The 23,722-nt window shown below is 41.3% G+C and overlaps 1 protein-coding gene across 7 annotated transcripts in view; it reads right to left on the minus strand.

The window, feature by feature from the left end:
* Nucleotides 1-23,722, minus strand: part of DOCK5 (dedicator of cytokinesis 5) — a 90,226-nt gene that overhangs the window by 42,080 nt on the left and 24,424 nt on the right. For all 7 annotated transcript variants that reach the window (XR_012778702.1, XR_012778701.1, XR_012778700.1 and 4 more), the window contains exons 3-21: nucleotides 23,092-23,132; nucleotides 20,635-20,690; nucleotides 19,651-19,747; nucleotides 15,704-15,852; nucleotides 14,709-14,844; nucleotides 14,403-14,560; nucleotides 13,621-13,702; nucleotides 12,426-12,555; nucleotides 11,629-11,701; nucleotides 9,895-10,037; nucleotides 9,122-9,247; nucleotides 8,440-8,564; nucleotides 7,956-8,054; nucleotides 7,732-7,804; nucleotides 6,760-6,863; nucleotides 5,887-6,079; nucleotides 4,390-4,487; nucleotides 3,354-3,443; nucleotides 2,121-2,221 (exon numbers count right to left, since the gene is read on the minus strand). Coding sequence is in view for 2 of the 7 variants with exons in the window: in XM_075523659.1 (XP_075379774.1) it covers nucleotides 2,121-2,221; nucleotides 3,354-3,443; nucleotides 4,390-4,487; nucleotides 5,887-6,079; nucleotides 6,760-6,863; nucleotides 7,732-7,804; nucleotides 7,956-8,054; nucleotides 8,440-8,564; nucleotides 9,122-9,247; nucleotides 9,895-10,037; nucleotides 11,629-11,701; nucleotides 12,426-12,555; nucleotides 13,621-13,702; nucleotides 14,403-14,560; nucleotides 14,709-14,844; nucleotides 15,704-15,852; nucleotides 19,651-19,747; nucleotides 20,635-20,690; nucleotides 23,092-23,132 (2,074 nt within the window). In the remaining 5 variants the exon portion in view is untranslated. The remainder of the gene's footprint in view (nucleotides 1-2,120; nucleotides 2,222-3,353; nucleotides 3,444-4,389; nucleotides 4,488-5,886; nucleotides 6,080-6,759; nucleotides 6,864-7,731; nucleotides 7,805-7,955; nucleotides 8,055-8,439; nucleotides 8,565-9,121; nucleotides 9,248-9,894; nucleotides 10,038-11,628; nucleotides 11,702-12,425; nucleotides 12,556-13,620; nucleotides 13,703-14,402; nucleotides 14,561-14,708; nucleotides 14,845-15,703; nucleotides 15,853-19,650; nucleotides 19,748-20,634; nucleotides 20,691-23,091; nucleotides 23,133-23,722) is intronic.

A 23,722-nucleotide genomic window follows, 5' to 3' on the forward strand; every position in this document is an offset into this window, starting at 1 on the left:
TTACTACTGAAAGTGGACTGACACCTTCTCCACGTCTTAGCATTCTCATGTGTGTGGAGCACAAAGTTCTTCTGAAGCAGTACTTGCCGAGTGCTTTGAGAACCGTGGACAGAAGTTGCATGAACACATTATGAGTATTTGCTATCTAGTCTCTGCTGAATCAGAAGATCAGGATCTTCCGAGTGCTATGGCAGTTAATATTCAGGCAAAATTCTCTTCTCTTCATTAAACAACTCACAGCACCCAAAGAGGTGTGTGAGTGATAATCAAGTATACAACAGCTTTTGCACTTGCTTGCTCTACTTGCCACACTGCCAGCATCCAATTCCCTGCTTTGTCAAATTCTGGCATGTGGAGCACACGAAGGATGCTATATAACATTATAATCCACTTGGCATTATTCAGATATCACATTGTCAAGCTAAGCTGGAAAGGCAGGCAAGGGAACAACAAAGCTAAGATACAGTGTGCTCATTAATCAGACAAAGAAATTTATAGTAAAGAGAAATAAGAATGATGATTCTTCCATAGGTTACAGGGAAGAAGGAAAGGAAATCATATGCAAGCAATGATTGTGTGGCCAGGGCAGGGAAGAAGAAAGCAATCCAGGAGATGGGGGCTTCAGCGCTTTGGGGAATTGTGTTTCCTCACAGAATTACCTTTAGGTTGACAGCCATCAAGAGGCTGAATACTCAGGACTAGGAATTCATGCATATCAGTAAAAATACAAAGAGATTTTTAGAGGGGAAGAGGAGTTTGTTTTCTGGTTTTGCCCTCCCTATTGGCCCCAGTTTTAACTTTTTGGTTGCGTGTTACCATGAGGGTAATGACCTTTGGGTTGAGGGGTCCTAGATCTAGCAGTTGGAAAGTCAGGAGATCCAGGTGTTATTCCTGGCTTCTCCACCAACTTCCTGGGTATCCCTGGGCATGTAAGCCATGACTAAGCCATGACTTAGCCATGACTTAAACAAATGCCTCATTTTTAAGCACATTAAGTCAACAGGTTGACCAAAAGGACTAAGTTTTCACATGTACCTAAATAAATTCTGCACATCAGCTTTTTCCTTCCCTGATAAAACAGGACTAATGATTGTGAGCTGAGTTTTTTTAAACTGCTTTGAGTTCCACAGATAAAAATGCTACAGGGAAACAGAGTTACTCCCACTGTCCATACCCAAATGTGAAAAATGCAAGTTTCTTCTACACAAATTACAGTCTTTGTGAGAGAGTTTCAATATTTATGTGTAATCTCATGTAATCTGCATGTTTAAACTCCACTATGACATTTAGCCCTTTTCTGAAGTCTGTGGCCTCCTCAACCTGCCTGGTTGTAGGCAGACAGTGGAGGTGAACACCATTCTTATCTCTGCTACCATCAACCACAACGTCGTTCATATTATTTCAGCCACATATGGTTCTGCTTCTGCTCCCCATTCAAATGTACCCGTAGAATTGTAGCACAGAGTACAAAGCATACAGACTATTTAAAACTTTCTTCTGCTCAAAGTACTTTTGGGGTGGGATGGATTGAAAAGGTTGAGGCAGATACTGGCAAAACAAAACAGTTCCATGAGCAGCAATGCCTGTCAGACTAGATTTCTTATGAATTTGTGTTCCTTCATTGACTTCCACCCTGCCTCCCCCCCCCACGTACTGACTTACAATATTTTCCATTGCCTTCTTCATCTACCCATAACCGCCCCCCCAATCTTTTACAGCAATACTAGACCAAAGCACTCAAAAGTCATAAGGGAGAGATGTATACTGACTGACTGCATGAACCTGTGTTCAACAGGAAATCAGGCTGAAAAACATGAAGAGGCTTTTACAACACAAATACACACACAGAGGACTACAGAGAGTCTGAATCATAGTCTGATACAGGATTTTCCACGATAGCAGTGTCTTTTCATTACAGAAAAAATTCTTATAATAGCAAGTTTTTACAGGGTAAAAGGAGTAATTACAAGGTTTCTTTCTCTCCTGAAAGCAGAGAAGAATAGGGCAGAACACTGTCATCTGATCTATGCTGCCTTTATCACATTGGAGTAGTTTGCTGAAATTATCAGTGAGACGCTGTCTGAATGACAGCCTGTGGGTTTGTGGTTACCAATACTTACACATATGCCAGGGTTGCACTGAAGTGCTTGTAAATGTAAGTTTCAAGTACAGGGTTGAAATGCTGGAACTTGATGTCTCCGATCAAAGAAATAATAAATACCTGCCAAAAATGAAAAAGGAAACAGATGTACAGAGGCACACAACCTCTAACTAACGCAAACATAACTCAGTCTCTAATTGCATGTCATTTATTTTGCTGGGTCATGGTTTTTGTATGTTTTTCTTTCTAAGAGCATTCATGCTACAGATAGCGTTGTTCGTATTCTAATAGTGACTAAATACTGTGGTGTGTGCAACTACTCATTGCTCAGAGGGAAGGTAGGTCATAGCAGCATTTCGATAGGAAATCTTAGAGGTAGAGGGAGCTACTCCACAAAGCAACAATGGTGATACAGGAAGCTGCACTACTCACAGTTTTTACGTGACACTGTCATAGCACAGGTTAAATAGGCACAGAGCTGCTGAAGGTCTTTTTTCAAAGCTAAGAAATTACGCTTTTCAAGCTAGAACTTGAGATTCTGATAATTTATACTCACAGCAAACACGCAGCCCTGTTACTAGAATGACATGCATTAGAGCCAGGACATTCTGTCCCCCTATATTCAGTCCCCCCATCAATGTCAGCTGGATACTTCTGACTTCACATTTCTCCCTGAACGGTCAAGTATGTACCTGTTGATCAGCATGAAGCGCACAACTTTGTTACTGCACACCAAAGTCAGTGCCTTTCACACACATACTAAGCAGCCTCTCCAAAGATGCAGAAAACTCCTCGTGAAGTCTTTTGCTCAGTCATTACAATCCTTCTATAAAGGCTCAGAGCAGCAGTCATCCCTACTGCCTAAGTACTGGGCTAGGATTTAGGGTGCGTAGGTTCTATCCCCACCACAGAAACAAATCCTCCACCATCATGACCCTGAACAAATCATTTCACTTTGTGCTTCAGAGAGATAACATGGCTTTCCTCTTTTGTAAATTGCCTTCACACAAGAAGTTATCTGAAGAAATTACTATAAATTATGTAAGTGGTCATTACTGTTCTCACTGTGGTCACTAAAAAGCTCAATGCAAATCTCAGTCCTAGCTCCTGAAAATGCCTTAAGAAGTGTTTAAAAAGAATTTATTTCTCAGAGCAAAATACCAATCACTCATCTAAAGGAAGCACCAGGAACAGACTGAAAATGTGGCTGAAAAACACACACTCTAAATCCACAAAAAAAAGTCAGACTCACCAGTGCATCAAACACAAGGAAGTCATAGGTTTCATTTTCTGACATTTCCATCATTATGTTGAAAAGTGCATCAAGGGTGTCTTGCAAAAACTAGAGGAAAAAAAAAATAGTAAAAGGGTGGGGAAAGACTACTGCTTCTGGAATCCTGCACAAGAGCCTACTCTTTCGCATCATTTTTCCCCTTCCAGCCTAGCTCAGTTGAACTGTAAAAGCTGTACATGAAAGAACGTTTAAAAAGGGACCTTAGTCCTCTATTCATTCACATGCTTGCCATGATCATCATGCTATTCTCCCTCACTATAGCAAGGAGGATCTTTTCTTATCAGCTCTGAATGGCCCCACTTTCTTTTCTGTTCTGTTGCCTTTTTATCTGGCAAGAAACCTATTGAAGACACTTAATTCTGTCCATATAGTTTAAGCTTGCACTGGGCCAAATCAACCACATACACTGTACTAAGGCATGACATATTACGCAGACTGGTTTGCAATGACAAAGCATTTACTTTAGTTGTTCAGCAGTTAAGTAAAACCATGACCTTGCGTAATCCCAGAAGATCCACACTTGGAACCATAGCAAGTCTTACCTCCTACATCCTTCAGCAGACTAGTTTGTGGCGCTTCTGCACATTTCAGGTCTATTCCCCATGGTACTCTGACTATAAGCTCTTTGGGCCCTCTCTGCGCTCTGTTCCTAGATCTACAACAAGTCCCTATTCACAAAGGAGGCCTAGAGCCGCTACTGAAAATTTACAGTTAGGCTTTGAATATATCTTCTATTTCATAAGGATACAGGAGAAAATAAAGTCATCACTATCTCCCCGATCCTGGTAACATTTAACTTCTGTAGTTCTGGTGAATTCCACTAACAAGAGCTCTTGGGGCAAAGCATACCTTTTGTTCTCCTGTTGCTCAGCAGCTCTCCAGCTCTCCTATATAGAGAGCTTTTGGGTACAACGCAATTACAACCCTTCAAGGTCAACATCAAGCACGTATGTAAGTGTTTGCATAACAAGGAGACTCAAATCTTGATGCATACCTTTACAATTTCTCCTCCTTCCACCTCCATTAGCTTCCTTAGGTTGTGAGCTATGTTCTGAGAGTTAGATCGCCAGTTCAACAAACCCAGCAGGTCAACTAGCAAGGACAGAACATCAGCAATTAGAAACAGATTACAACAACACTGCTGACTTAATGGATGCAGAACAATACAGAACAAGTACTAGAGCTTATTTTTAGAATCAGCTTACAAGGAAAAGTCACACTGATGTATAGAATATTACCTTGAGATGGTTCTTTTGTCTTGGCAAGAAAGTTAAATTTTGCTATAAATGGAAACTCCAGTGTAATTTGATAACACAAGGCATTTGGTAGACAATTTTGCAGGCTTCTCATTCACTCAAGAGAAGATATCTCAAGCTAGGAATTTTATTAGAGTGCATGACTTTTCTTTACTTTAGAGCAGCCTCCTGGAGATGGTTCTTAAAGTTAAAATCGAAACCTCTTGTATAAATTACACTAAGCTGCAGAGCTGTTTATCATAGTTCTGGGACATTCCAGAACCTCAAGTTTAGTTACAAACTACAGCTGAGGTTTTCAAAGGAGTCCAGCAGGTTTCACACACATCTTCCATGTTAATGAAAGATGTACATCATCCCTGTTGTGAAACTAAGTTCATTTACTACCTTCGGGTGCAAGAATACACGTGAAACTTAACAGCCTTGAGAAAGAATGCCACATTCAGAAACAGAGGTTACATGCAGGAGGGCAGAAAGATGGAAATGTGCTTGGCCTGCATGTCAGACGGGATAATGAAAGTCAGATTCAGTCCTTATGCACGTGGATGTATCAGTATGGCATTTAGCTTAAGCTAACTGGCCAAGCTCCAACTGCAAGCAGAAAAGCTCATGCCCATCTCCCAGCAGCTACACAGGTACACCTTGTGGAGCCACAGCTGGCGTCCTTTTCACATGCTTCTTTCCCAAAGTCAGAGAGTATCTTATACTAAGAGCCCTCCAGAGCTACTGGAAACCTCTCATCATTTACCAGCACATACTGTATTCATTCACATATATACATCATCCTTCATTTTGACCACTTTGGCAGCACGCAAAGCAGAGTTACTGCGTAACAGCATGCTGAAGAGTTCAGTTCTAATTGCTACATTCTTAACAGGCAGAGGAAAGAAGATAATTAACCTTAAACATAAAGGATTCCGAAAACACACATACACTGTCACTGATGGGTGCCATTTCTATACATGCTGACAAACCTGTTAGATTTAACATTGGTAGTCTGGATAAAATATTCATGCAACATGGTCTCTAAGGGCTTCGAAACATCTTTGTAGCTTGTACTGGCAACATGATGCCAACAGTGCTGGAACTGGGCTGCCACTGACACATGAAACCGCAAGATTAAAGCTAAAGCACTATGCCCACACATGCTGCAACACCAAAGAGTTTGCATAAAGAAAGTGCCCTCTTTACTTCAAATATACAGCATGATACCACTAGGCTGCTAATGCAAGACCTACCATTCTGGGTAAGTTTGGTGGAGCAGATCAAAGTGGCGATCTGGAAGCTGTCTTTTGTACTATCTTTAGTGGGTGTGAAGTTGGCTAGATGGTGCAGATTTTTCCCCGAGGGGGCCTCCTTCTCCTCCATCTCCATTTTGGTACAAGGAAGAGTTAAATAGCATTTAGCATCTTCCATTTTCTTGTTATCACCCTGTTGGTTGAACGCAGCAAAGGCAAGGGTTATCTCACACTGAACACACCTCATCTGACCTCTTGCAGTGCTCAGCTGCAGATACACTTCAACACAGTGACAGCCAGAGAGGGCTTTAAACACCTTTTCATGTCTACAGTTGTTTACTCACATTGTCTGTTTTGGGCCTCTAACTTTTGGGAATAGAAGCTGCCCATACTGCCAATGAACTAAGCTCTTTTCGGAGTGATTCACACCACAGAGTTTAGGAGGGTTTTTCCCCCCCTCTCACTCGTAGCTTTCTACTACAATTCATTAACTTTTTCCTCTTACTGTGATTAAAGGCACCAGGTCCCTCTTCCCATCACACACTGATCCTCCAAAGCAGGTGTTCACCAGGCCTGTGTGTTGCCCGCTGTCTAGGTGAATGATGTTAGAGGAAAAATGCTCATTCTAGGTGAATGATGTTAGAGGAAAAGATACATACAAGGATGTACCAGATTTGTGTACTTGCAGTCAGAAAACCCATCAGTGAAAGCAGAGCTGAGGGTGACTTATTTAACAAAAGATTACTGTCCTATTATCCTAGAAAAATTATTAAAAATCTCTGCAATGATGTTTACATTGCTAGGAAAAAAGTCAGCCAAGAACATTGCTTTGATTAGCTAAACAAAAGCGAAGACTGCAAATGCCCAAGCTACCTTATAAACAATCAAATTGTGTTTGCCATCTTGCAGTGTTGTTCCATCTGCATTCATCAACTTCACAAAGCCCATACCAAAAGCTCTCTCGGACTTATCCCTAGCTGCAAACAGAAAGAAGAATCTTTATTAGGAATCATCTTGTTTATGCCCATACTATCCATAACGCAGCTCTCTAACTACATGCAGCTTCTTTATTTAATAGCATCACATGATAATGCGACGGAGCTAGCAAACTCCGTGATCCACAGTAGAAAGAGCTCGGTCTCTTTCCCTCTCATCTCAAGGCACTTCGTAGGTATCTGCAACTACACAGAATAACATCCTCTCTGAAGCATCTCTCGCCACACAATTTTAGTGGTTAATTGTGCTGCTAGATGGACATATACGATTGTATAGATATTTTCGTTGGGATTTTGCAAATTTGCTTGCGAGGTATGGATGTGGATGTATGTCACTGCATCTCCCAGGTACCTTAAGATAATTTTTTTGAGAGCCTTTCAAGGGCTTAGTCTCATATTACTGATCTTGTTTCAGGGCTCTGAAGTCATCTGATGAAACTTCTGGCTCTAACTTTCTCATTAGCCTTTCATTAACCTAATTAGAAATCCTCCTCTAGGAAGACCATTAGAAGCCCACCAGGCCTTGCACTGAATTTTGTGAAGGCCTTGAAATAAATTAAAGACACCACCATACGCTGAGAAGCCAAAGCATCAATAAGCATCGACAATTGTCTGTCAAGGGGGCTAACACGTTGCTCCCTATCTAATTTCAGTTTTAGAATAAAATCAGCATCGAACCTTTTTTTAAGGCTGTAAAATGTTTGAATTATTTTTCTTTGCTTGCAAGAAAATCCACAACACTGGAAATAAGTAGAAATGCAAGCACTAGACCTTTGGTGGATACTCAGAAAATCTCAATGAGAGCAGGAAGAGTACAGTACTCCTGCAGATCTTCTTTTCTGATACTTACATTCCTGTGATGACCGATGACGGAAAGTGAATCTTAAATGGCAACGACTGACTTCTTCTATTGCAATGGACACCTGCACATGATAATACAATGAAAAATGCAACACCAGCATTCTCTATCTCCAGTCAATTTACAGGACATTCTGTTACTGATGCACCTACTGATTTTAAATCAGTTCCATTTTCTACACAAAGGAAGCAAGACTGTAGATTACACGCTCTTACCTTTACAGTTTCATACCAGCAAGGTTGCTTGACTTGATAATAAACAACAGACTTATATTCGGAGACACCTTCATAACCAGCACCAGGATGGATAGCTTTCTTTGGACAAAAAGACAAGGGGAGAAGGGAAAAGGGAAAGGTAAGGTCTAGAATGAAAGCAAAAAGTATCTTAGGTCAGAAATTTTCAAAGCATATAACTGTCAGTTACGCAAAGTCTATGCTTCACAATCAAGGGAATGTAATGTGTGTCACCACTTTGAAAGTTTTACGGAATCTTTAAAGACTTGCTCACATCTCTTATTAATGTAAAAAAAAAAAAATCATCAGCAAGTATTCAAATTTGGTCACTGAGATCACCTATACTCTCTCTTGTTCATTATCACCCAGTTCTTGCATACAGTTGATAAATAAGATCCTACAGACTGGAGCTGTCATCTAGCAAACACACAACCTTGTGACCTCCTGCAAAGGCCATCCATCATACCTCTTGGAGATTTCCATCTTCATCATGTACAGACATGGTGACTTCTACGTTCTTGGGAGTCTTCTTCTTCCCTTTGTCAAACTCCCCTTGTATCAGGGTGACATAGATATCATTTCGAACATCACCTAAAATTCATAGCGCTTAATGAGTTGCTTTTCTCATACAGACAGTTGTACAGGTTAACATTTAACATCCTTGGGTGCCACGTTATCCTTCTCTTCTTCTCAGCCTTTACTGATACCAGCTAATTAACGACACCCAACATCACACCATTCATCTTCATCTCAAATGATACAAAAATCTTTAAAAATGTACCATTCTCCTTTTTCTAAACCTCTGTCTTTACGTAACTTTTTTTTTTTTTAATGCAATGAGCTCTATAGGGCTAAATCCACTTTGAATGGATTAAATAGAGCAGGGTCAAACCTATATGCAACAAAAACGTCTCTTTGACTAAACAGAAATTTTCTTCCGAGAAGTACACACGCTATCATTTTTCAATATAAGAAAGGAAACTTACATTTTCACTTCTTTGACAAAAAATAAAAGATTGGGTGGACATTTCAAGAAAAATGAAAACAAATTTTCAAATGGCTTTAAAATAAATCTGTTCATAGCAGAAACTCTAGAATTTCATCTGGCTCTTTCACTCCATGGAAGCGTGGAGGCATATGGGACCTACCAGGAAGGATTATCTCAGGGAATCCCATTTTGCGAGCCACAGCTGTGGATCTGTCTACCAGGTGGGAAAAATCCTTTTGAACCTGCCCTAGGTCACCAGGAAGCAGTTTCAGGGAAACCCAGAGACCTAAGAGAAGAAAGGTAACACTTGTTTACTGAAAAAAAAAAGTATGAAAACACAAAATTTAAGCCTATGCTTAACAGAAAACTGTTTTTTCATGTGATCTGCACGCAATAATGCCTTAAATATCCCAGGCTGGTTCTCAGCTGGCCCAGTTCTCTGTCTCTCTAATGCTGAATAAGACCTTACTAAGCAAGTAGATTCTCTGAAGTAAAATACAAACTTTCTGAAATTAATCCACTAGCGTATTTGAGTAAAGGCCAGACACACAAGCAAGAGCAGAAGAATCCTGAATAATGCAGTTTAAACTCAAAGCCATTTAGGATATGCAATCAGCCATGTTCACTTAAAATATTTTATGTCCATATAAACAGGTATATCTTAAAAATATTACATTGCTAGCAAATAAGTCATCAGCTAGAGAAGTTCTTTTCATGCAAGTAAGAATAGCTCCTGTTTTTATCTTTTTTTTAGCTCCCAGTGTGCTGGGATGACAGCCGTTACAAAGACCATACATTTGGCTCAGGGAAGGTAGCAAACTCCAGTAAGTCTTGATCTCTGGACTTTCACAAGCCATTTGTTTTCCTTTGTAAGCAGGGGGAACCCTTCCTCACAGCAGGTTTTTACATTAGCTTCTCGCCCAACTGCTGTACCTTGCCCTTTATGATTCACTTCCTTTGCAGCGATGACTTTGTTGAAGACAGAAGTGAGGGGCTCATTTTCTCCGATCACATGGGAAGTTATCAGTGGGGACATGATTAGCTGTCTCTGTCTGATGTACGTTTCCATGGCAATCCTGAGAAGAACAACAATAGAGACCGGGAAGCAGACAGACTAACATCAAACATGTGCTCTGCAAGAAGAGGGCTGGGCTGGCCAACAGCTGACTGTTTTCTTAAGATTTTTTTTTTTTTTTTAAGGGTTCCATGGGAATTTTTTTTTCTTCTTCACCTGCATGAACCCAATGGAAATACATTTAAACTCTCAAACTAGGAAACACATCACAGTGCTAGCTGAGGATAAGTAACGCTGACCAAAAGACTCCGTGACTACATTTTTATCATATTGAAACAGCAACCATAACCATAGGCAGCTCTACTTTGTTCTTGTTTTCCATCCACAGACTGACCGCCTTACAGACCTGTGAGAACATGTCCAGCTACGGGTTACCACGCAGGAACAGCTCAGCACACCGAGCCTTGCACTCCCATCAGATGAGCTGAGTGCTGTCTTCAGGTGTGCCTCAGAGCTGTCCCTAAGAGACTATGTAGATTATCTAGTGATAAGTTAACATAACTAACGACTGCTGTGAGATCACACGAGTGATGAGCCTATCCCTAGTCACAAACACATCTATTGAGCTTTGGATCTTGAACCCAACTTCACTCCTGTACCCACACCATCGGTAATGAACCAAAACATACACAGAACGGTGTCTCCACAGGCTCCCCATTCTTGTAGAGGTGTCCAGATTTGGATCTAAACTCAGCCTCATTAGAGCAGAAAAAAAAGGAGAGGAGGGATGGTGGGTGGGGTGGGGGAAGGTAGCAGACTAACATTATTCTGCAAAGGAAAAGACATCCTTCTTTCCAGTCTTTCAGGCCCTGAAAAGGCGGGGGAGGGGAGGACACAGATGACAACACCACCACCCCCCACCCCCCCAAAACCAAAACCCCACCCGATCTCCCCTGAAAATACCTTGTAATAACATATGGCTACACCAAATGGATTGCTATATTTAGGACTGTAACAACATGGCTGAGTCTACCCAAACAAGCTTCATTTTAGTTACTGTAATGTGCCAAAAAAGTCAGCAGGCAGAAAACACAAGTTTAACTAGCCCTACAGAAATGCAAAACACATTGGGGCTTGCATTTCTTTCCCGGCCAGAGGGAGAAATCCCTTTCCTATTGCCCTCTGACTCACCCTTACAAGGTAATCTGGACAGTTAAGAGGCAGACAATACACAGGGTACTGCACAATAGTGACAAGGAGGAGTTGTGTTCTCTATGCTCAGGTGTTTCTGAAAATCTTGCTTCTCAACCCCCTCATAGTTTTGAAGGTCACATCCCCCAGACCCCACAACATTATTTTGCACTGTGCTCTTCTTTCTTACCTCAGATGATATGGGTACCTAGCAATCTGAGCTGCATTGCCAAAACTCCCTAAGCAATTTAGCCTATCACACGGACACGTAAATCAAGGGGAACAAAGGCTTCAGAGGACTGACAAAAATCTTTTCCTTCAAAGAGCTGACTACTGCCATAAGCTAATCTATTTGTAGAGACCTTGGTACACTGCCAGGCTCCCAGACAAATCTGTCCTTCTCCAAAGGACAACTGCTTTAAATAAGCCAGATGTGATGAACCCTGAAGTCCAGTACTTACTGCTGAAACGGAATAAAATGTTGCTTTTCCTCATCGTCCACCTTTCCATGTATGATATCAGTTATGTCCATCACTGCAACGACACAACATCATCACATAGTTTTGCCAAGTTGCTAAAGAATACAGAGAGAGCTTTCCCCTGTCAGAATGGAAACAACAGTTGCTTATTTTGGGCCAGAGCCACTCAGGACAGCAATAGAGAGCACCACTCTCATCTTAACTTTTTAAAAAGCGCCTTTTCGTTGATGCATAAGTCAGCCTATGGTAGTGAATGTGAATATACTCTCTGATAAAAACCAGGTGGGACTCAGGCATTTCGAGGCAAAGAAATTACACTTAGATTTCAAATGCTGATTATTCTGAAATTGTTTTCCACCACAAATTTCAACCAAGTCTCTTCACAAGAGATTACAGGAATTGAACAGGAATTGGATGTCTCATTCACCCAGGCTCCTTTAAAAACTCCAGCTTTATCCCATTAGTCACGAGGAGCAAATCCCTCTTTGATAAAGATCTGAAAAGTCTACTGCACTGATGGCAGCGTGTTATCTTTTTAGGGGGTGACAACACAAAAAGTGAACAGTAACAGTATTTCATCTTCCTATACAACTTTCATTAAAAGATCTCAAAGGGGTACTATATGCAGCTCAGTATCAGCACCTCCATTTTGAAGCCAGAGATGCTGACATTGAGAGGTTAGCAGGCTTTGCTGACATATAGCATATATTTCCCAATTCCTAGCCCACTGTCCCAGTCGCTGGCCATGCTATTCTCTCCATTGATTGAATTTGTCATACCTGCCACACCAAAGGGCCTCCGGAGTCCACAGGTATGTTTCTTCCCATCTTTCAGCTCCATATGCCCCACCCTCACAATCTGACACACCAAGCTGATTTTCGGTCTGATCAAGTCGGAACTGCTTAAATCCTAGAAATTATTTAAAATAAAGTTACATCAATCTGCTTTATGAATGGAAGAGAAGATGACAGAGAGAGTAAGACTTTTTTGTTAGATTGTACACACATATAAAAGGAAATCTATGATTTTTCAAAAAGTAAAACCTGCTCCCTTCGAGCCCTAGGGGGGGAAAAAACCAAACCAAAACCAAAACTACAACAACACTAGCAATTTCCACACAGCAATTACTAAAGTATTAAAGTACTAAATTTCCAAGTAACCATTATGCGTGATGGAGCCCTGCTTTCCTGGGGATGGCTGAGCACCGGCCTGCCCATGGGAAGGAGTGAAGGAATTCCTTGCTTTGCTTGTGTGCACAGCTTTTGCTTTCCCTATTAAACTGTCTTTATCTCAACCCACGACTTTTCTCACTTTTACCCTTCCGATTCTCTCCCCCACCCCACCAGGGGGGAGTGAGTGAGCAGCTGTGTGGTGCTTAGTTGCCAGCTAGGTTTAAACCACAACAACATCCCATTACTCTTTGATAACACCCCAGCAACAGTACTGGAAGGAAAGTAAATTATGTTAATTGCCAAAGTACTAGATCCTGATGACCAGGCAGTTAGTTTGTGCCACCTTTGCTACTTGTCAGAAGTTATTCCATTCATGTGCAATTCTTCCATTAACATCTTGTTGCAAATAACAAACTCCAACACCAAAAAGGATCAGCAAAGCAATGAACTGAAAAACAAACAACTGAGCGCAAGCCCAGATTTTCGGTACTGTTAGGCTCCAGCAGAGAAGTGCTTAATAGGATTTTCAGAAATGCATGGGTGAGCAACACCCACTGACAGTACTACTGCAAAATAATACACCTTCACTACTGCTTTGGACTGACATACAAAAAAAGTACTTGTCAGCAGCATTCCTCTGAGGCTGCCTATAACACCTTAAGTGTCCATGAAAAGACTCCAAAATGCCACATGTGACCTCTCCCTGTTGCATGGGGAGAGCGGATGGGAGAGGGAAAGAACCCAAAACTCAGATGTCTGCAGCACGGGGAAGAATTTCCAGGATGTAAATACAGTAACTTACGGTAAAGACTGCTTGAAGGTTATTTAGTTTCTCAATTTCTTTAGGCATTCCATTACTGCCCCAACGAACAAGGTAATTTTCACTGCAAATAAAGGAAGAAAAAAAATTAAATAAATCAACATCTGACATTCCCATTACCTGGCAAAAGCTCAAAAGCATTTTGATCTTTTAGGAATATCTGAAAAATTCTGCCAAAATCTTCTATCCCAAAGCAATTCTGAAGTGACTCATTTCAGTGAAGGCAGAAGGCAGGCATGATGTGAATGGGTACTCTCAGTTACTTCCCTATATAACTCTGACTGCGTGTCCACACCTGATAACTTCAATGATGGAGACAGAGGGTGCCTGACACGTACATGCTTCCTTGATAAAGTTCTTCATATCTTCTCCTACTGGTACAAGATGCCCAACTCTTAAGTGTGAACTTGCACTGACTTGACAGCAAACATCATGCATATACATGATTTAACGGGAAGCAATTAATAAAATGCATCAAGTCTGGTGACAACAGTAGGGAAATTTAAGAACATAAAGAGACAGTCTGGGATTTTGACTAACATACCACAGAAATGCCCAGCTTTAAGAAGGAGAGCGCATGGGCTCAGAACCTTGACTTCCTATCTCATCTGAAATTAAATAACCCCCTTCCAAATCACCACTGGGGCAGCGACCAACAGAACTGAAATACTTATCTGCTGGATCTTCCTTTCTAATCTCTAAAGGCTTCTTTAGAATGACCACCGTGATGACTAAATTGCTTATACACCTACAAAAACCCCTACCTGATGAATTTGGAGAGATCAGGATCATAGAGGCTCATTAATAGCTCTGCATCTTCTCCAATATTGCAGACAAAATTCTTGAAGTTTACATACAGGCTATATGTATGTGTTGTGTTGAATATTGGCTGCCCTCGGAGGTCCAAATTCTGTTGCAGGGACTGCAAAGAAGGAGAGTACTCCCATTAAAAACAAACACATAAGAATTTAGTTCTGCTGCCAAAGTAGCACAATATCCTTAAGAGGAACGTACAAATACAGTGGGCACTAGTTACTTGAAGAGGACAAAGCCAGCGACAAGAGATGTACCTTCTCTTCCTGGATTCTTTCATCAATCCTTTTGGATGCAGTTTCATGGGACTTGAAGAGAGAGATTGTGCTAGTTTCATCTGGGTCCAAGATGTTCCCGTTGTCATCTCGTACAACCAGGTCCAAACCTAGGATCCTGAGTAGGATGCAAGTCACAAGGACAAAAGAAGCAACACAATATTTAAGAAGCAAAGGTGACTGAAAGAGCACAAACCACAGATCAAACTGTGGACTGCACTAGGCAGCCAATGCACACCAACTCCATTCCTTGTAATAACCACATTGCTGGTTTTCCTGTCCCGAAATACTTATCCCTCACCCCCCATTTTCCCATTAAAGGGAAAAAATAATTAGTCAGGTAACTTAATTCTAAGATGACATCTTCTTTGTTCTCTCTTCTTTTAAAAATTAAAAAAAAAAAAGAAAAAAGGTATGTATATCTATCAAGCTTATGGATTATGGCTAATTATTATTCTTTACCACAAGCTTTCTTCTTAATTGACTTATTTGACCTGGATCAAATCTGACAGGCAGATAAATGAGTTCTGGAGACAATCCCTGTTCTGTACAAGCCAGTGAAAGGTGGAGTTTTGGTGGCCTATAGAATTGTATTACTCAGTTGCTGATAAAGCAGTTTAGTCCATAACCAGCATCCAGATCCTGGCTCCAGCTAGCCAGGCACAAATTGTGCTCCATGGGAAATACCATCATGTGCCAGCATTTCTGCAGAATTAAGACAGGTAAGGTTTCCTGCCAAGTCAAAGAGATTGCTGGCATATGAAGAACCAACTGCTACATGCCCACCTGCCAGGCCAGTCATTCTGATAGGGACTGAAAACTGTAAATTATCCCCTTTCCAAGGAAAAATGTAAAGCCTAATTCAGTGTTCCCCTTGCATGGTCATATACACCATTTTGTATTAATAGCCATCTAGAGCCTTTACTGGGATTTGGGATTCTTCCCTGCCCTCAAGACATTTGGAGTTTGGAGTTTACCTGTTGCCATAGTCAATCTTAGCAGTGACTTTCTTCTTGAGTTCAGCTAGCTCATCTTTGGGAAGGGTCCCAGACAGTATCTGTGACCGCCATTCTATCAGGCTGTAAGTCATTTGTTGGACATGCCGAAACTGTGTTGTCTTGTTATCCTACAGGAAAAAAGGGACAATTTTAAGCTAGTAATAGCCTGAAAACGATGAGCTCAGCAAGCTTTCTGAAAGGTACTCAGTTGAATCTACCATACAAGTTGTATTTCACTAAAAATATCTGAGAAACTGGCACCCTATGACAATACAAGATTAGACCCATGGAACAAATTCTCCAGTACTTTGCACTGCCAAGGTTTAAGTACCTCAAGATTTGGGGTCTTCGCCATTTCCTCAGGACATTATTTCAGAAAAACCTCACAGACAAAAATAGACTTCTGGTGTTTTTCAGCACTTAAACTGCTATGATGGGTGCTTTTTATACACAGGACAGAGAGATGATGTTAAACGATTGTAATTGTGTTCCAGTAGATTGAGACAGGAATGCTGACTTAATATACAAAGGCTCTTTCTCCTTACCTCTGCCACTCTCAGAATGTGTGACATTGGGCAAGTAATTTTTTATGCATGTTTCCCATTGCCTATTTAGATCATAAGACACTGAGGCAAACACTTTACTTGCTTTTAAAAGTCTAAAGGTGATCCCAAAAGATAAATAATAACAACAGATGATCAACACTGAAGCCCACATCGGCTTTTTCTCATGTCTGTTCCTCCTATAGCTTTCACCAGCCTGAAGAACTCTTCAGCCTCTTTGTTACGTATCAAAAAGGCCTCTTGTCACCAGACTACAACACAAACAACATGGTTAATTGGGATCTCTGCCTTCACCGCTGTTTACGGTGTTAGCAACTATGTTTTAAAGCCAGAACACTAAGCAAATTGAATCCACGGACTCATTTTCATGGCTGCCTGCTCTCTTATCCTGTCCCATCATACACTCAAAATCCATTACATTTAAAAAAATTAATAGCAACAAAATGCAGCAATATCTGGGATACGCTGCTTCCCTGCCAGTATGCAGATTATATTTCAAGGTTCATATTCTACCCACTGCTAACTGATGCATGGATTGTCGTGTCCATGTGTGACTTCCAGACAAGAGGTTCGCGGAAATCAGAGTAGCTCTGTGGAAACACAATAATCTCTCTGGCTGGTGTCTGTCAGCAAATAAGGCTAAAGATTATCTGCTCTTCAGAGCACTCATTTTTGTTTACATTCGTTGCAACACAGTCTTGACTCATCCCATGCTTTTAAGCAGTAGCTGCTCAAAACCTACCACGCCAGAGGTTGTCAAAAAATGCAACAAAAATACCATGTCCTGATTCCCAGACGTCACCTCCCCAGTCCACCCAGGTACTCGCTTGTGTTTGTTGCAGTTATTGCATTTTCATCTTTTGCTATGTATGCAGCATCTGTAATTATAAGGCACTGACTGAAAGGACAGCAGAACCTGCTTTGTGAAGAGTGTCTTCCTGCCATTTCTACTGTTATCATCTTTAATTAATGAAAATACTTCTCATGCTCTTTACTGGTTCCACCCTAATAAAATTAGTCACACACCTATACACCTCTTTCCTCTAGTTTCAGACTCCAAGGCTGACGCTGTAATTAAAGAATAGCTAGCTACATGGTAACCTACTATATTTGCAGCAATATGCACTTAGATAAGTAATTAAGCCTTGAAAAGCGTCAGCTATACTATTTATACCATTCAAAAGGGAACTCAGGCTTCATCCTTTCTTTACCACTGTATAGTGAGCCAGTTACTAGGATGATTCTGCCTTGCACTGAGTGTCAAGCGCAGCTCATTTGCAGAGGGAAGTGCCACAAATCAAAGGACATTAAACTTTAATCTACTGGGACAACGTTTATGCTTATGCAGCTCTAAAATGACCGTCAAGAGGTTTTCGACCACATCTCACCGAACAGCTAGTGGGAATTGGCCAATGGTATATTGCTGGTACATTCAGGCAGCAGCTGACTAGCGCCAGTTCTCTGTATCAAAGCTGTTAATGTTTAACTATGAACCCCAACTGCTCCCATACAGCAGAAAGAGAGACTCATTGCAATTATTTCCCCATTCTGGTCTCTGCAAAGAACATGAATGATATAAACTACCCATAATTTGCCCCTGAGAACACAAAGCTAAAGGGAGTTATAAATAGCCATCTTCCTTTTGATTTGGGTGAACATGAAGGGCTGACGGAGGCTAGATGAGTCTTTTAGTTCCTATAGGGAAGGTATTAGAAACATATTTAGTAAACAAGAAAAAAAAATGTGTTCTTAACTTGCGTAAAAATAATTGCAAAGAGAAGGCAACTTGTGTTAGCTTTCAGGAAAATACAGAGCAGATCTCAATTTGACAGCTAAAGCTGAGTTATCTTTACAGCTGTTTACACTAGCTAACTCCTATTAACTAAATGAAGTTAAAAATGCTCACCCATTTTTATATTTATTTTGCAGTGGAGATATACCCACTGGTACAATGCTTGCTGAAAAACACAGAAATTGAAGCAAAATGAAATGCTACCAAAGAAAAAAATTCCCTGTATTTCCTTTTTCTCCTCAAATACCTCCTTCCTCCTTTAGTTTTTTTTTTTTCTTTTTATACATACTGCAGGGGAAAATAAAATAAACTCAAATCCATTTCAAACCACAACATTTTCCAAGACTATTATAAGACTTATGTTGGTCAAGCACAGGCACATGAAAGATTTCTGCTCTTAAGAAAAATAGATTCTGAGGCTAAGATCCTAAAGTTATTCAGAAAAAAAAAAAAAGGCAGGAACAAAACTCTCTTTTCACACAGTAATAACGTCACATACGGCTTCTCATTAAATTAAGAGGGCAGAACAAATTCTTGTGGTTTCGTGGCACGCAAACAAAATGTACTTGTGGCCTGTTGAAATTTTCAATAGGAGAGCTTGCTTTGGGTAAACTGAATGGCTAGAGCTAATTTAAAGCCATTCTCTCGTCTTAGTTAAAGTCTCAGAGCACACACTACACAGGCTGAACTCACTCCTAACCAAAGAAAAAATGAAGTTTGACTTGTCAGACTCTATTTGACTTTGACTCTTTAATGTGCCTTAATAATCACATTTGAAAGAAGGCGATTCATTGTGAACTCCAGTTATGTTTCTTTGAGCAAGAATGCACCTACCTCAGCAGAACTACCAAATCCATGCATTACCTTGGCTTCGGACTTTTCTGAGGTGGCTATCATATGGCCAGGCCACTAAACAGATTTAGGAGATGAGAGGTCTCTCCCCAACCCTACTGAGAACTATATATATTACGTGACTTCTGACAAATCAAATCTTCCCCCACCACACACAGCCCTAATCCTCTTCCCATCCTTTGTCTATCTGGCCTATTTGAGCTGTAGGCACTCTGGAGTGAGGATCAACTTCTATTAAGTACCTACAATACTTCTAGAAAAATGGAGTTCACACTTGTTAAAACAGCATCGTGGTTTCTCACACAACTTTCTCACACAACTGAGATATCTTGCTCTCATACAGACAGACGCACACCAAGCAAAGCAGGAACCCTTATCTTACTAGTGAACTGTGACTCACACACACAGCCCCAACCAGCTGACATGATGCTGAGGGTGACTTGTGCCAGTCAATGCTTCATCAGTACTGTGTCATCACACAATCATTCAAGTACAGCAAACACTGTAGCATGGACTAAACCACAGTTCTGCCTGTGATCACACACCCCGTTCAGTGGGGAGCAGAACATTTTTAGCCTCTCAAGACCAATTTTACAATAACGATAGTTTCACAATTCCACTTAACGTTCTATTCAAAGTCTTAAAGCACCTTACAAAAAGCCCAGTCTCATCTCATCTGAGGTCATTTCATAAAATACCAACCACTGAGGAAAACTCACCACATATAACTTGTGCCAGATAACTGCCCACTCCCTCAGGGTAGAAGTGAGTTCTTGTCCAAGGGGCAATTCACTTGGAATCACTGTTTCATGTTGTCTAGAGAAAAAAAAGGAGAAAACAGAATAAAAAGGTGTTACACTCAAGATTAAAACTTAGTAGTAAACATCTTTTTTTGATAAATGTGTAAACAGAAATTTCAGGGAACTGGATATTCACACAATTCACTCATGATGCCAAGATTCTTAAACCGTTCAATTGGTTCTCCAACACACACGCACACATTCATTATCCATTTTTAATGCAAACATGTTTCAAGTTTCTTTCAGTCTTGTTAGTTTCAACTGATCTGTTCCAGAAACATAATGCTAAATAGACAGAAATTAAGTTTGGAAGAATCATCACTTGCAACAGTAACCTGAGCACACAAACCAGAAGGGGGGGAAAAAAAAAAAAAAAAAAAAAAGTACTTTCTAAAGTCTCTTCCTTTGCAACTGCTGTTTTCCTCTCACTATAATGATCACAGAATCAGCTCTAAGAATCAAATGAGGAGTCATTTCCTTAAATGTTTTCCAAGAGAGGAAGGAATCCACACTCCTGCTGGTTACTTGGCTGTGAGCAGGAGTGTGTTATGACTTGCAGGAGTCCCCAGAGGAGCTGAATGTAACTTGATTGACCTGCCTCGCTGCTAACTTGTCTAGCAGAGCTTTCTTATTTTTGCAAATAGTATTCTCCTGCACCTATGCCTACAATTGTTTTGGTATCTACAGTACTCTGAAAAAAGAAAGTTATGCAGCTCCAGAAGTCTAGCACAGGCGGTATGCCCTGCTGCACACACAGATCAGTAGCATTCATTACAATCGCCACTACTTAGGTTTCCTTTTTTTTTTTTTTCTTTTTTTCTTTTTTTCTTTTTTTCTTTCCAAATGAAACAGCATTCCATTGCTCTTGCTACCAAAAGTACATCTCAAGAAGCTCCAACCTACCCCCGGTCCTTCACGATTGCCTCTTTTAAATGGATATATGTTTCTGGGAAAATGCCCTAAAAATAAATACAGAAATAAATAAATCACACCATAGGATATGACATGACAAAAACGCATTCAACAGAAAGCATGGGAAGAGGGTAAGAGCATGATCAGCAGAACAGTACCTGTGACTGATGTTTACTGTTTACCTATAACAGAAACGTGTTAGGTCCACCAGTCCCAATATCACAGGAAAAAAGACAGTAAGGAGCACCAGGTTGCATGCTTGAGCACTATATTTGAAATTAGCACCTCAGAGAAGTTAATTCCTTGTTTCACTGTAATGACATTCATCTTCCTGTATGAAACGTTATAAACTCTTGCAAACTATCAATTTGTACCCATTTGCCCTTGCTATGACATATTCTTAGAGTCATTTGTCAAGTTGCCCTGGATCCTGTGGTTCTCTAGAAAAGCTCACAACACGTGACAACATTGGTAGGAATTCACCAGTCCCAAGTTTCCATTATTTAAAGAGAAACCTTCTAGGAGTGCTACAATCCTTTTCTATTTTCTTTTCATTCCTCTTTACACCTGAAAAATGGAGACTGTGAAGGATGTTACCACATGAGAGGTGCCAGGATTCCTATGGGAAACCAGATTTCCATGCAGTTTTCAGACTGGTTTCACAAACCTCAAGAAGTTTGGCTGAGATCCATGCATGCATAATTTTTGGAATATTTTCCAAGTCAAATCAAACAAGTCTAATCTTACCATTACATATAACTAATGCTGGACATGTACAGGTCCAAGACGATAATAATAAAGCAATAAGCTAGTGTATGCAGATATGCAACATTCAATTTTGCTAGTTCAAACTACATTATGCATGCTTACAATGGAGGAACACCCAGTTAATGGTTCTGAAACATTTAGCTCAAGGGCATTTATTTCTGTCACTAAGGAAAAGTTCCCGGGGAACTACAGGCCTGTCAGCCTGACCTCGGTACCGGGGAAGCTGATGGAGCAGATCATCCTGAGTGCTATCACACAGCATGTAGAGGATAACCAAGGGATCAAGCCCAGCCAGCATGGGTTCAGGAAAGGCAGGTCCTACTTGACCAACCCGATCTCCGTCTACAACAAGGTGACCCGCCTAGTGGATGAGGGAAAGGCTGTGGATGTTGTCTATCTAGACTTCAGTAAAGCCTTTGACACGGTTTCCCACAGCATTCTCCTGGAGGAACTGGCTGCTCATGGCTTGGATGGGTGTACTCTTCGCTGGGTAAAGAACTGGCTGGGTGGCCGGGCCCAAAGAGTGGTGGTGAATGGAGTTTACTCCAGTTAGCAGCCGGTCACACGTGGTGTCCCCAGGGCTCTGTGTTGGGGCCAGTTCTGTTTAATGTCTTTATCAATGATCTGGACAAAGCGATTGAGTGCACCCTCAGTAAGTTTGCAGATGACACCAAGTTGTGTGGGAGTGTTGATCTGCTTGAGGGTAGGCAGGCTCTGCAGAGGGACCTGGACAGGCTGGATCGATGGGCCAAGGCCAATTGTATGAGGTTTAACAAGGCCAAGTGCAAGGTCCTGCATTTGGGTCACAACAACCCCATGCAACGCTACAGGCTTGGGGAAGAGTGGCTGGAAAGTTGCCTGGCAGAAAAGGACCTGGGGGTGTTGGTCGACAGCCGGCTGAATATGAGCCAGCAGTGTGCCCAGGTGGCCAAGAAAGCCAATGGCATCCTGGCTTGTATCAAAAATAGCGTGGCCAGCAGGACTAGGGAAGTGATTGTGCCCCTGTACTCGGCACTGGTGAGGCCGCACCTCGAATGCTGTGTTCAGTTGTGGGCCCCTCACTCCAAGAGAGACATTGAGGGGCTGGAGCGTGTCCAGAGAAGGGCAACGGAGCTGGGGAAGGGTCTGGAGCAGAAGTCTTATGAGGAACGGCTGGGGGAGCTGGGATTGTTTAGCCTGGAGAAAAGGAGGCTGAGGGGAGACCTCATCGCTCTCTACAACTGCCTGAAAGGAGGCTGTAGAGAGGTGGGGTCGGTCTCTTCTCCCAGGTAACAAGTGATAGGACGAGAGGAAATGGCCTCAAGTTGCGCCAGGGGAGGTTTAGACTGGGTATTAGGAAGTTTTACTTCACTGAGAGGGTTATCAAGCATTGGAACAGGCTGCCCAGGGAAGTGGTAGAGTCGCCATCCCTGGAGGTATTTAAAAGCCGTTTGGATGAGGTGCTTAGGGACATGGTGTAGTGGTGGTCTTGGTAGCGTTAGGTTTACGGTTGGACTCGATGATCTTAAAGGTCTTTTCCAACCTATATGATTCTGTGATTCTGTGAAAAGGACACCATCATCAGGAGACCTGCACAATATTATGACAAGAAATACAGCAGAAGCATAGCAGATTACAGCACGGGATGGGGTCTGGCAAGGTGTGAATAAAAATTAGAGTTACTGAAAAGTGAGATCATACCTTCTTCGATTTATTTCGGAGTGTGTATCCTCGGTACCAGCCTGTCAAAGGGAAACAAAAATATTTTTTTTCCCCTGTCTACAGCAATTAAATACACAGTCATTCTCACCAGGATTCTACAACATAAATCTATTGATCTTGCTCATTTGAGATCTACTATTGTGAAGACACCTCTGCTCTGTTTGTAGGAGGCTTGGCTTCTAAGAGTAGGGCAGAAGGGTGTCTGTTCCTACCATGAACTGACACCCTCACTTCTACTCTGCATATCCATTTGGGTTGTACTGATAGGGCTCAATGGAAAACCAGGCCACTCCATACTATACAATGTTATACATTTTGGAAGTGACAATCCTTGTTCCGTAAAGCTTACAAGTTATATACACAGCACAGAACTACTGCTATGATCATTTGACAGATGAGGCAGACACACACACACGCAAGCAGAACTACCAGCTGAAGGTCGTATAGCATGTATCTGGCAAAGAGAAATATATTCAAGTGTTCCAAGTCCAATTCCACTCCACCCCTTTAAAATTTTCTTCTCTGTGAAGTGCATTTTCATCCAAATCATCATATAGGTTGTGCTTGAGCTCCACATTGTGTAGGTTCATTATTTTCTTCTGCGACTCAG

This window comes from Mycteria americana, chromosome 23 (genome assembly GCF_035582795.1).
Source record: "Mycteria americana isolate JAX WOST 10 ecotype Jacksonville Zoo and Gardens chromosome 23, USCA_MyAme_1.0, whole genome shotgun sequence".
Taxonomy (NCBI): Eukaryota; Metazoa; Chordata; class Aves; order Ciconiiformes; family Ciconiidae; genus Mycteria; species Mycteria americana.